General features: G+C 35.0%; 1 protein-coding gene across 2 annotated transcripts; it reads right to left on the bottom strand.

Annotated features, from left to right (window-relative positions):
- LOC143604489 (pumilio homolog 1-like) lies at positions 1-4,938 on the bottom strand. 2 transcript variants are annotated; one of them, XM_077080951.1, is made up of 10 exons: positions 4,882-4,911; positions 3,935-4,565; positions 2,605-3,758; positions 2,366-2,507; positions 2,173-2,280; positions 1,797-2,009; positions 1,528-1,638; positions 1,245-1,439; positions 939-1,113; positions 1-243 (listed from the first exon to the last, which is right to left on the bottom strand). In XM_077080951.1, the coding sequence occupies exons 2-10, from the start codon at positions 4,556-4,558 to the stop codon at positions 206-208; spliced, it is 2,760 nt and encodes a 919-aa protein (XP_076937066.1). In that variant the 5' UTR covers positions 4,559-4,565; positions 4,882-4,911; the 3' UTR covers positions 1-205. The 2 variants fall into 2 exon arrangements, with proteins under 2 accessions (XP_076937066.1, XP_076937065.1); XM_077080950.1 differs by having other exon boundaries at positions 3,935-4,938.
- Positions 4,939-13,217: the final 8,279 nt, after the last annotated feature.

Raw genomic sequence — 13,217 nt, 5'->3', positions numbered from 1 at the left:
TTCACTCATTTTTACACAAACATGAGCCTGGACTATGTGTAGGAGTAAATAGCAAACCTTAAAAACTAGTGCATTTACAGTTCCTTCATTTTAGTACAACTAGTAATGACAATAATAGTACTTCATTTCCAAACACGCATATAACACGACACTTTTTCATAGCTCCAACTAGCCTCCTTCCGTTAGCTGTACAACTCTTCCTACCCTAACCACCATGTGACAGTTGGGCTGCAATCCTCCTTTCTGCAATTGTTAACAAATACACCATCAGATCGGTTTACAAGAAAACGAGTCAACATTTGACTTTTGAGAGTCAAACCACTTCCAGCTTCGATATCCAATCCTTGTTTGAAAGTTTCATGTCGATAACTTATAGATGACTCAATTTGGAATTTCTTTTATCAAGGGGCCAAACAAGTAAAAAGAAAAAAGAAAATAGTTAAAAAAGAAAAAGAGTCGATGTTTGACTTATGAAAGTCAAACAACTTCCAGTTTCAAGATTCAGAAATGTATTTGAAAATTTCAAATCGTAAATATAAATTACTCGATTCAGGTTTTCTACCACCAGTAATGAGCCAAACAGATAAATTATTAAAATCTTAAGAACTAAGACGATCCAAAAAGCAATTACTAAAAAATAAAACAGGTCAACAAACAAGTTAAAATTTGATCAAAAGTGGATTTGTAATGCAAAGAGCCCTAGCAAATCAGTTTATTGAAGAAAATAGATTGTTACTGAAACAGATAGTTAATGTAATCACATTAAATAGAACAAATAATAATAATAATAATAATAATAATAATAATAATAATAAAACCTATGTTCTACCGTCTACGACAAGCCGGGCCAGGGGACGGCCTATTAAGCCTATCCTTTGCAAAATACTGGAATTACAAGTACAAATTAAAAGAGGGGGGGGGGGGGGGGTGATATGTACCTCCAGCAGCAACAAGTTTCTCCACACGAGCAACAATATGCTTTCCGTAAGTGTACTTTTTCAGTGCGTTTAGATGAACTTTAATTCGTCCCAGTATATGCTCACGTTCTTGATCAGTACAAGTTTCCAATACTTTTTGCACAACATAATTTGCAAACTGATCTTTCATCATTGCCTGGAAAAAATTATATAATAATTGTTAAAATAACAAATTCAAAAAATACAAAAATGTGCATCTTGTCTGTAATATAAACAAGATGCGAGTTTTTGTAGCTTTTTTTAATTTGTTTTTTTTAACAGATATACCTGAAGAGGCTCATTCTCATCAGTGGTACCAAGCATCTCACTCACAAGGAGTTGGCGTTCGCTTATATCACCAAAAGTCAAACACTTTTCAACAACATTTGATGCAAACTTTTGTTGACTCATTTGGACAATCTTTCCCGCCAATTCATGGATTATTATAGAACGTTCATCCGGTTTTCCATGTTCCAACACATGCTGTTCCAAATTCCAAACAAGCAAACATAAATTTACATACAAGAAACAAAAATATCTAAAAAAACTCAAATCATCAAATAATTCACACCTGTACAACATAATTTCCATACTGATCTTGTGCAAGCATGCTCACACATGCAAGAATCTCTCTCATGACCTTGTTTTGTGTTTCTTGATCTTCACAGTGCTCGAGTACCCTCTGCAAGAAAATAAATCAATTAATTTACGAGTTTTAAGGTGGACCAACCCAATCCATTTTGACAGACAAATAAGTTTCCATTTTGAAACATGACAAACCCAGCCCGCCATGTTGTAACCTCCAACTTAAAAAATTAAAAAGGATATGTATATATTTACCTGGATGACACGACACCCGTATGGATGGGTGGAGAGTGTGACAACTTGATCAAAGAAAGTTGTAATGATAAATTGAATATGTTGTTCCGGAACACATTCAATGCACTTTTGAATAACATGATTCCCGTTTTGATCACGAACGCATCGCATGATGTGACCGTCAAGCTCTTCCACCATTTTGATCTTTTGGTCCAAGTCAACGACTTCAATTGCCTGAAGATTCAACATTTAGAAAACACCATAAGAAATATAACTATATATACTTTGGCCCATTAATGATGAGTGTTAACGGGTCAAAGAAGTAACACTAGAACATGTAACTAAAAATGGAAAACATGTCAAACAGATCAAAATTTAAAATATTACAAACGCTTACCTTCTGGATTACACGGCAACCATACATTTGAAGACTGAGAGTCAACACATGACCTAAAAGCTTTCCCGCCAATTCTCTTCTTTGCGCAGGTATTCCATGCTCAAAAAACTGAAGTTTTTAAAACGTCAACCAATGAAAACAAAAGTAGTAACGTCTGTTTTGTGAAAAGAGCAAAAAATTAAAATGATGATACCTTCTGAATAACATAATTTCCAAACACATCAGTCATTAAAGTAAGAGCCTGGGGAAAAATCTCCATAAAAACCATATTTTTTTCTTCGGTCGTTGCGGTTTCTAGTTTCTGTTGAATAAACCGACTCCCGTACTGATCCGCACTGATCATCATAAACAATACCAAATTTAGTATTCATAAATAACTACAAAACAGGTTACCTTTCATAAAGATTTCAACAAATTTTTATAAACAAGTACCTAAACTCGACCACATGATTCGCGATTTCCGAAAGCTCAAACGACCTGGTTTTATTACTCTTAAACTCATCAAGCAAAGACGAACCGAAACTATTGTCACCACCATCTAAATGCCACTGGCTCATAACGCCACCACCACCGCCTAAGTTTCTAAGTTGAGGGGAGAATCGAGTATTCAGTTCACCGAGCCTAATCGGGCTTCCTGGCCCACGAGGAGAGTTTGGAAGTGGGCCCAGTAATGGGCTTCCAGGATAAGATAATCCAAGCCCAATACCAGAATTTCCATAATAACCATGGTGGGTTGGGCTAGTGGTCTTCCCACCAAAACCATGATTACCGTAATATTGTGATTTCTGTGGTGAAGACATGTTTGCAAGATAAGCTTTTTGAAGCAAATCGAAATACGAATTGCCACCTGACGGGTCGTTAAGAGCAGCAATTTGGGCAGCGGCGGCGAGTTCAGTGGTTCTCAGGTACTGAAGATACATCGGGTCGATTAAAGACGCGTTTCCAGACATATGGGCAGCAAGTCTGCTCGAGTTTTGTGGTTCGATTCCAAATCTCGACTCCATTCCCGGGAAAGCCGTGGCAGCAGCATTCTCAAAAAGTGATGGCAGGTTCACATTGCCGGCTTGACTCGACATCAATTGTGGGGAGTTGACTGAGTTGCCCGAATACCCGCCACCACCATAGTTCGAGTATGACGGATCCCAACCGCCATAAAAGTTGTTAGAAGATCCATCAACATAATTGTTCATATAATCGGTGCTTTGATCAAACTGGGCCCGATTCTTGCTTTCACCCTTGACTCCATTTGACAAACTCATTCCCGACAATGCTGTTGCTATATCTTCTGACTCTTTAGAGTGAGATGATCCCACATCAAAAAAGGTTTGACCTTTATGATTCGAGTTGACCCGCTTGACCCCAATTGGAGTAGGAACCGGACTGGGAACTCGGGCAATGTGTTGCGGGTCAGGGGTCCCACTTCTTGATAAAGAAGCAGCCAATGCAGCAGCATAAGAGTATGATGTTTGCCCGTTACCGTTTTGGGCCCCTGTGGGTCCCATCGTTTCATCACTGGTTTCAAACGCGTTACGGCTAGCAGGTCGAGACGGGTGTCGAGAAGGTGGAGATGAACGGCTTAAATCATCCTGAAAATTTGAAATATTGTAGCAAAATTGTATAAATTATCATATTAAATATCAAATTAAGGTAAACTAACAAAAGTTAAAGTTTCATAATTTAAAACAAAAAATAAAAATAAAAATTCACCTAACGAACAAAAATTAAAGTTTCATAATTTAAAACGAAAAAGGCAAAAATTCACCTGAAAAATCTCAGCAAGACTCTTCTGTTTGCTACCCAACCCTAAACCGGGCAGCCCGATCAAGCCATCACCGCCCCACTCAGCAGAAACCTTAACTTTCTCAACCTCAGAATTCTCAGCTTCTTGTTTCTTTGAGTTAAAACCAGGAGGCATCGAGAAAGCCGACACGCCACTGCCACCACCGCTGCCGCCATCGGTCCGGCCTCCTTTCCTCCTATCTCCAATCCCACCTAACCCAACCCCACTACCGCCTTGCATTCTTTGAGTAAACCTACAATCCTCTTTCGACAACAATGGCGGCGGTAACCTAGGGTTTAGGTTAACATTGGAATAATAATAAGACACATAAGCAGGATCAGCCCTAAGTTCATCTTCACTCATAAATCCATTTCCACCAGCAAATTCAGAAGCTGCTAAACTATTAATATTACTGTTATTATTATTATTGTTATGACCAAATAAACTACCCATTGCACTTAAAGAACCCTCTACAGTTGGCGGAGCCGAGCCGCTTCTATACATATTCAACTCTTTTTCATACTCGGTATCTTCTCGCCTTTGTTCATGAAGCAACACCCCTATTTCTTTCTCCAAATCATCCCCAAATGAACCCTCACTCATCATAGGTCTCCTACCCATATCAGACAACATTTTCACTGATAAAACTAGTATTCAATTTACTAATTTGACTTCTACAGCTAAAAAGAACAAGACCCAGATAAAAAAAAAACAATCTTTTAACCTAAATAATCAAAACCCAGATGAAAGATTGAATTTTTAAGCTAAACAACGAAAACACAGATGAAAGAAACCATTTTTTAGCCTAAACAATCAAAACCCAGATGAAATTATACAGAAAGTTGTGTGTTAAGCTGATAAAAATGGAATCTTTAATGACTTAGACAACAAAAAGAAACAATCCCTAGAAGAAAAAACAATCTTGAAACCTGTAAAGATGAAATCTTTGATCAAGATTGAAAGAACAGTGATGTTAAAGAGAAGGGTATGCAGGGAAAAGAAGAAGAGTGATGAGGTTTGAGTTTGAGGGTTTTGAGTCTGTTGTTGGAGTCATACATGTGTGTGTATGTATGTATATATGTATGTATAATGTGTCAAGAAAAAGTTTAATTAGGCGGCGAATTGGTTCTTGCAAGAACCCTTTTTAGGGTTTTGTTTCATGTAACAAAATAGAAAATTTTAAATTTCCACAAGTAACCAAGTCCACTTGATTTTTCTGGGTCTCTACACTTTTTGTTAATGGTTTATGGTAAAGTAAGATGGACGTGATCTTCATACACCACTTTATGATAATTGTATAGGTCTATATGGGTTGTATAAGGACATACATGACTGATAAGTGTACATGGTGGACACACAAAACATCTTTTTCAGGTCCTATACAACCCGTATAAACGAAAGTTGTTGTGTGAAGATTTATTGTGGTGTATGATGATCCTATGCTAAAGTAGATTACCGCCTTAATGTTTCAAATATAAAAGTTGTTTAAAGAGTTGAGATGTTTGTAAGTTGCTCGAAATCGACTCGTCTAAAATATATATCAAATCTATTTTAAATGAGTCTGAGGCTAAATTGGAACTCATTTGCCCAAGCTATATGTATTAAGCTTTACTGGAATTGCAAGCTTGAACGAGTCAACTATTCACATAAATATAAGTTTACTATTTATTTTTATAATAAATATAATTGCAAATACTATCATATATATAAAGGTGTTTAATATAACAAACCAGTTTATATTATATTACGTATAATTTTATAATTAACTATATATGTAAATAAGATAGTTAACAAATAATAGTGAGTATGGCTGAAATATAAAACTAAAGTCTTATATGAGTCAAGCTTAATCTCACATAAACTAAAGGAACCTAGCTCTAACTTAGGCAAGCTTCGGTTTGTGTTTTCTAATTTACACCCTTAGAACAAATAAATAGCAAGAATACCGATTTCCTTTTTATATATTCACAAGAAATCACCATTATATGTCTATGTATAATTTAACTTTTTATCATGTAGAGAATTCTTCCTATATAATTATTTATTTTAGTCTCCATTTAGGGGGGCAAATGAGCCGAGCTGCTCGCGAGCTATTCGAGATCGGCTCGTTAAAAAGCTCGTTTGAGCCGAGCTTTATCGATCCCGAGCCCGAGCTCAAGCCTAAAAATAAGCTCGTTTAATAAACGAGCCCGAGCCCGAGCTTTACTTATCGAGCTCGAGCCGGCTCGCGAGCCTAAACGAGCCTGCTATTTTTATAATTTTTTTAGAATATATATTTAATAATTATTAATTAATAAATATAATGTTATGAAAAAATAAATAAAAATAACTAAATTAATATATATTGTTTTATACAAAAATTATAATAGAAAATAATATATAAATTAATTATAATTATATAAAAAAATAATTGATAAATAGTAAACGAGCCGAGCTCGAGCTTCAAATCTATTCACGAGCCGAGCTCGAGCTTTGAAAATAGAGCTCGAAACGAGCCGAGCTTGAGCTCGAGCTCTGTATAAGTTAAACGAGCCGAGCTTGAGCCTAGTCGAGCTCGGGCTCGGCTCGGCTCGGCTCGGCTCGTTTGCACCCCTATCTCCATTTACCAATTATATATGGCTCGGCTCGGCTCGTTTGCACCCCTATCTCCATTTACCAATTATATATTGTGTAAATGGATAATTTATTAAATTTTAATAATTATAATAACAAACTAATAGTGTGTTGACACCTATATCCTTGAGATTCGGTGGTTATATGAAGAAAGTGAAGACCCTGGCCCAATAATGCCATGTTGAGCCGAACACAATTTGTTGCCACTGGCGGCAAAGTTAAAAACCAAAATTAACAAATTTGTTAAATGTGATTTCTTATCATTCTGTTAGCATTATATTCGGAAGGAAGTTGCCATCTATAACGGTAACCTCTTTTTAGGAAAGGGAGTTCAAATGTCAATTCTTGTATGCTTTCATGTGCATATGACATATACATAAACACGTGTGATTAATAAAATTATACATGCATGCCATTAAAAATGTGTGTATTGTGTAACACTGTTTATTTTTTTTAATTATATTTACTTTATAAATAAGTTGTAAGTTTATTAGATGTGATCACTTTCGATCTTGTTGGTGTTACGGTAGTGCAAAGAATAGACATGGTCATATGTCCTTTTGTATTCACATGTGCATTTGTTGCATCGTTTTCGTCTTTAATGACGACCAACTTATCAACATGTTGATACAAACGTCATCAACCTCTTTTATGGTGATGGATACAACAAGGCTTCTAACAATCAATCGTGTCATCATTGTAATTGTGATAGGTTGAGCCTGTATGAAAGTCCTTATCATTTATCGATGGAAAAGAAGTTGATGTTGTTAACATTTTAATAGTATCTAAAAGAAATTTATAGTGTATAAACGAACCATGATATACGTGTTATATGCAAATGAGTCTATAGAAGACCACTAACTTCTGATTTGAGACCAAGAAGGACCAACATGGCATGTGTAATTGACATTAGACATAATGGTCTTATAAGCAAATCCATATGAACTAAATTGTACGAGATTTACCTAGAAGCCGAAATTTCCATAGTTTAATGAGTGTTCATAAGCTTCGCTAGATTAGATTATGAAACTGGCAAGAATACAAAATACACACGCATACATAGAGGGATAAAGGAAGGGAGAGGGACATCGAAGGCTAGAGGAGAGAGATACCATTTATAACTCGTACATATTATGGTAACTTAAATAATCCAGATAAATTATAGATCAAGAGTTGTCTATGATTAAAATGAACTTATGTCGTGTTGCAAATAAGTAGACAAAAATTTTTAACTTTGGATATAGAAATGTAATGTTAACAATCACCTTTTCTTTTCTCAAAAATAAAGACTATCCATTCAAGACATTGTAACCCTAATACTTAAACATCCAATTAAGTATATTTTCAAGAAAATGGACTCTAGATTTTTTATAAATAGGCACATAAAGATGTGATTTCATTTTTTGATTGTTATTTTAGGAACCCTTTTATCAAACAATATTGTATATTATACTAAGACATATATGACCTACTTAGTTTGACATTTCATCACGACAATCACCGTTAAGAAAAGAACTATTTTCATAATCTCGCTCTGAGACCTAACGTACCTTGACCAACCCACGTTAATAGTGTTTTACCTAAAACTATATGTTAACCAACTAATTAGCAATGCTAAGGTAACTATTGGACTTAATTCCGGTCCTCGAGTCAATGATATGGGTTGGGCTGATCTCAAGTAATGGGGAGGTTCATGTTAAGTTGACTCATTGAGCCTAATGAATTGTTGTTCTATTTATCAAGTTAAGCCCATAACTTTGTTAACAAGGAATAAATTACTTGGTGAATTAGTCGAGCCAATGAATTGGACAACTAATAATTTATTTATTAATTAATTATTTAGTTTTGGTTTTACTAATTAGTATTTGAATATGATTGCGTTTGTGTTATAGTTTAATTAGGTTTTCAAGTTTAACTTAGTATACATACCTGAGTTTGTGAGTTATATCATTAAGAATTATAATTTTTCAAATGAGAATTACAAGGATCAAGCTTATGATCTATATTTGTTTTTGTGTTTGTCAAATCTGGTTACCAAAATTCAGTAACTTAGAGGGTGTTTGGGTGAATGATATATGTCTATTTATACATCTCGAATCCCTTGTAAAGTTATGTTTATTTAATGTTTTGAGTTTGGTTTAGTTCGTGTTTTGTTAGTCTTTTATTATTTAAGGTTTTGAGTCAAGTTATTTATAGTTATCATGTTTTATATCGAACGTTAAATCTAATTCTTTCTATCATCTCATAATAAGTTTTGCTCGTTAATGATTACATGATTATTCCACTTAGTGTTTTGATTTGTTTGCATGTAGATGGTGGTTTGAAAGTCAAGGAAAAGAATGTCTAGAAGGTTCTAAGCGTTACTTGGAGTTCAAGGAAGAAAATTTATCAACATTTTACAAGATATTTAATAAAATAAAAAAAAAAGAAAAATCTCCTCCTGAAGGGCGCCGCGCCGCGCGACGGGGAAGGCTTAGGCCGGTCGCGGGGCGCCTAGGCATCCTGATCAGCCATATTTTGCAATTTAAGGCCCAACTCGTTTATATATAAAGAGGGTTATAAACCTAAACGAAGGAAGCTTATTTTCCAGCCGATTTTCCAAGATTTTGAGCTAAGATTGAAGGTGTTTTGGAGGCTAGGAAGAAGGAGGATCATAGAGCGTTCGTACAAGTGTTCAAGGATCAATTGCAAAGAGTTTTATCGCTCTAACTTTCGTTCCTTGTTCATTATTTGTCATGTCTTTCCTCTTTGTTTTCAATACTTGTTTAGGATTGTTTTTAATAATGATTCTAGGCTAGACTTCATGTCTACCTAGGTTTGATGAACATGTGTTGATTTGATTATTGCGTTGGACAATTGATTTGATTATGGTTTCGTTATTTTAATAGTAAAAGACTTGATTTTGCTTTCATGATGCATATGTATATTTATTATCTTGATTGATTGTTAACTAATGCTTCACATAGATCTTTTATCTTTTGATTGTGTTCTTTAGATTTAGGGTTTATGTTTAATCATTACTTGGTGTTTTGATTATTATGGTTGAATAGGCCTATTAGATCATAGAAGCTAGTTGATAGTTGGTTAGGGTTTTAAATGTACTGCTAAATTCCAATAACTGTAAGGTGAGGAGTTGCTCATGTGTCTTGGTCAATCACATGCTATGATAGATTAGTGACAATACTCTTGCTTATTGTGTTGATCCTTGTTCATGATGTCATGATAAGTTTATCAAGTTATCTAGGGTTTAGTGTTTCGTAAGATTGCTTGCTTTAGATACTATTAATTAACTCTAATTGATACTGTAAGGAAATCAATATAACTGATTGCTTAATAATCTAATATTCATTCTTTAGGATTTTACTTGATGCGATTGAGGGTCCTTTAGGGTTTGTTAGATGATTACGTTTAGAAATAAGTTTCGATATCATAATTGGTTGTCCATTGCTTGATGATTGTTGATACATGGGATTCTTACCTAGGTAGATTCCTACTCTTGTTGGTTTTGGTCTTGTGATTAATTGTTTGTTTTCTAGTTTGTTTGTTTGTTTATTTACTTTCTTAGTTTAATCTAAGTTTAAAAACCCCCTTTAAACATTAATAATAAATAGTCGTGTCGTAAGTCGAGTCTAATTAATTAATTAACGTAATTTATAGAGTCCTGTGGGTTCGATATTCCGGACTTACTTAGCTTTAGTACAATTGACCTGTTCATTTGCCGGTGTTTTATGTAGTTGAGTCTTAAGTCTAGTTTTTATTACTTGTTTAGTTTAGTTAATATTTAATTGACTGTTTTAAACACATCAGTGAACTTTTAAAATTGTCTATTTGCTTGTTAAAAAACAAATTGTTTTTGACAAATGTTCTTCAAAAGCTTCAGATTATAACTTTTTAAAAGTGTTTTTTGCTTTTCAAAAAAGCAAATAAACAAATTTAAAAGCTCACCCAAACACCTCTTTACATGATACAAACATGGGTAGCTTTTTATTTATTTATTTATTTATTTATTTATTTATTTTTAACTCAATGCACTTTACATTGCCCCTCAATGACAATCACCAAACTAGGGCTGTTCACGAACCGAACCGAACCGAATGCGGGCATACTCATACTTGGTTTGGTTTGAAAGTGAGCCGAACCGAGCGGATTGAATTTAAAGAAACGAGCGAAATCTTTATGCTTGAACTTGGTTTGGTTTTGAAACCGAGCGGCTTGGTTCGGTTTGGTTTTGCTTGATTTCGTAAAAAGTTTCCAATTTTAAATTTATAAAACTTCAAAGTATCATTAATCAAGACTTTCAACTCTAAATTGTCTAAACTTTCATCTTTAAAATGTATAAAACTCATAGTTAACAATAAAACATGTATATAAAACGAGTGGCTTTGGTTTAAATTTAAACTTTGAATTCAACACAAAAGAGGAAAATTTTAAAAACCTTAAAAAATAGTATACTTTTATATATATACATAAAGTTTGTATATAAAACTAATATATAAAAATTAATTCGAGCAAAACGAACCGAACCAAACCGAGCGAGGCTTTGCTCGTGCTTGGATTGCTTTTAAACCAAACCGAGCCGAACGGCTCACTTGCAAACCGAGCCGAAATCGAACGAGCATTTTTCGAGCAAAATTCGAGCGAACGATGAACGAGCGGCGAGCAGTTTGGACAGCCCTACACCAAACTATTTATTGCTAGTACAAAAGCCCCTTTAGCCTATGCTTCTTCATATTAGCATATGGTATGTCGGTGGTTTAGATAGTTATTGTACGGTCTATTACCTTTTCATAATAATTAGGACTACTTCATAAACCTTATTGAACTCTTAGTCTTACCTCGCATACAAAATACCAATATTATTTATGTGACTTGACCCGACTAAAACGAAATTCGGACATTAAGTTACGAGACATTGAAGCTTTGAGAAAACAGACCCTCATCCGTCGCTTTTAGTAAATAAATTAAAATACCATATAAAGCCTTAGTAATATTTTTTGGCTTCTAAAATCGCCATAAATTACATACCACATGCATACGTGTACGGTTGCGATGAATGATCTCACTCATGTTCCGACTGAGCTACCATCATCACCTTTTATTTCTCTCCAACTTTCAAAAAGGTGTAACTTTATACTTTTAAAATTAAATGATTACATAAAATCATTAAATTGATCACATTTTTTATAATTGTTTTCACACAACCACCAACAAAAATTACAACACGCTTTTAAATCAACTCCACCTAAAATAATGACGAAGTTTGGATAAAGCAATCAGTTTTGTACCTCTTAAAATTTAAGAGATCCCTAACTCATGCTTTATATATAGTATAGATATAGATAATGACGTTTGATATCAACAAAAGAACAACAAAGCCGACAAAATATTGAAACCTCCAAGATGGCGCACCAAAAATATATACTGGCTACAAACCCAATACACCAGCCCAATTAACGAATGCCTATTGGGCCGTCTAATATTCTTCCTCGGTTTCTAGCTAGTTGGTTTGGTTTTAAACGAGCCAAATTCGAGCTTAAGTTTTCATCTTGGTTCAAGATTTTGAGCCGAGCTTTTAAACTCTGTCTCGAGCTCAAGATGGCCTTGACTCGGCTAGGATCGACTCGTGAACAACCATGGCCCTAGTCTAGCTATCTATCTCCCTCGCTTGTCTTAATCAGGTCCACTAGGCAACACCCTCACTACAACTTTCATCTGAACCTCTTTAATTTAATAGAAAATATCGAACAATACTAACATCCTCATAAGAATTGCCCTTGAGATTCCTGTTACTCGAAACCTGATCTAAAAACCACAAAATATCGACTTGTGATAATTACTCAAGTACAATATTCTAGCAACTCTAGAATCTTAATAATTTTAATATAATTACACTTTCCTTTCGTGTAATAGAGTTGATGTCACCAAACATCATACACATTTTCAAAGTGGTAAAAGGTTTATTATAAATATCGTATATAGAGGTGCACAAATCGGGTTCAAATGGAAAACCCGAACCGGTTCCAAACCGGTTTTTTTACACCGGGTTGTAAAATGGCACCGGTTCCAATCAAGAACCGGTTCGGTTCCCGACCCGAACCGATGCCCAGATATGCGAACTTTTAAGAACCGGGTAGGGTATGAACCGGAACCGGTTTTTACGTAAAAACCGGTTCCACCGGTTTTTTTTTAAATTTAAAAATTAGAGCCGTTAGGAACCGGTTCCAACGGCTATATAGCCGTTTTTGACCGTTGGAACCGGTTTTTTAACTATAAATAGGTTATTTTCTTACTATGAATAGCAAGGTTTGTTTGTTTACTTGTTAAACCACTTCCAAAACTATAAAACACACTCCAAACCACAATTAACCTTAAACCGACAACAAATGGCAACCAATGATGACGTTGTTATGGTGATCGAAACAACAAGATGCCCCGATGTTTGGGTTCATTACGATTTGTGTCCCATGAACCGGTTCCAACGGCTAATTGGTGTCTAAAAAACCGGTTCCAACGGCTATATTACCGTTGGAACCGATTCCAACGGCTAGTTTGACTTTTGTTTGACCCTTCAAAAAAACCCGTCGGAACCGGTTTTTCCGGGTACGAACCGAACCGGTTCCAATTAAGAACCGGGTAGGAACCGGGTTGGAAT

This window comes from Bidens hawaiensis, unplaced genomic scaffold, assembly GCF_021521415.1.
Source record: "Bidens hawaiensis isolate Kalapana, Puna unplaced genomic scaffold, B.hawaiensis_p1.1 tig00065344_1, whole genome shotgun sequence".
In the NCBI taxonomy this organism is placed as follows: Eukaryota; Viridiplantae; Streptophyta; class Magnoliopsida; order Asterales; family Asteraceae; genus Bidens; species Bidens hawaiensis.
Note: the sequence above shows the minus strand (reverse complement) of the source record. Positions and strands in the feature narration are given on the sequence as shown.

Coding starts and splice junctions, on each gene's coding strand:
- LOC143604489 (XM_077080950.1), bottom strand. CDS start 4,585: ATGTTGTCTGATATGGGTAGGAGACCTATGATGAGTGAGGGTTCATTT. Junction 2,508..2,604: donor AATCATGTGGTCGAGTTTAG/GTACTTGTTTAT, acceptor TATGATGATCAG/TGCGGATCAGTACGGGAGTC. Junction 1,639..1,796: donor ACGGGTGTCGTGTCATCCAG/GTAAATATATAC, acceptor ATTTTCTTGCAG/AGGGTACTCGAGCACTGTGA.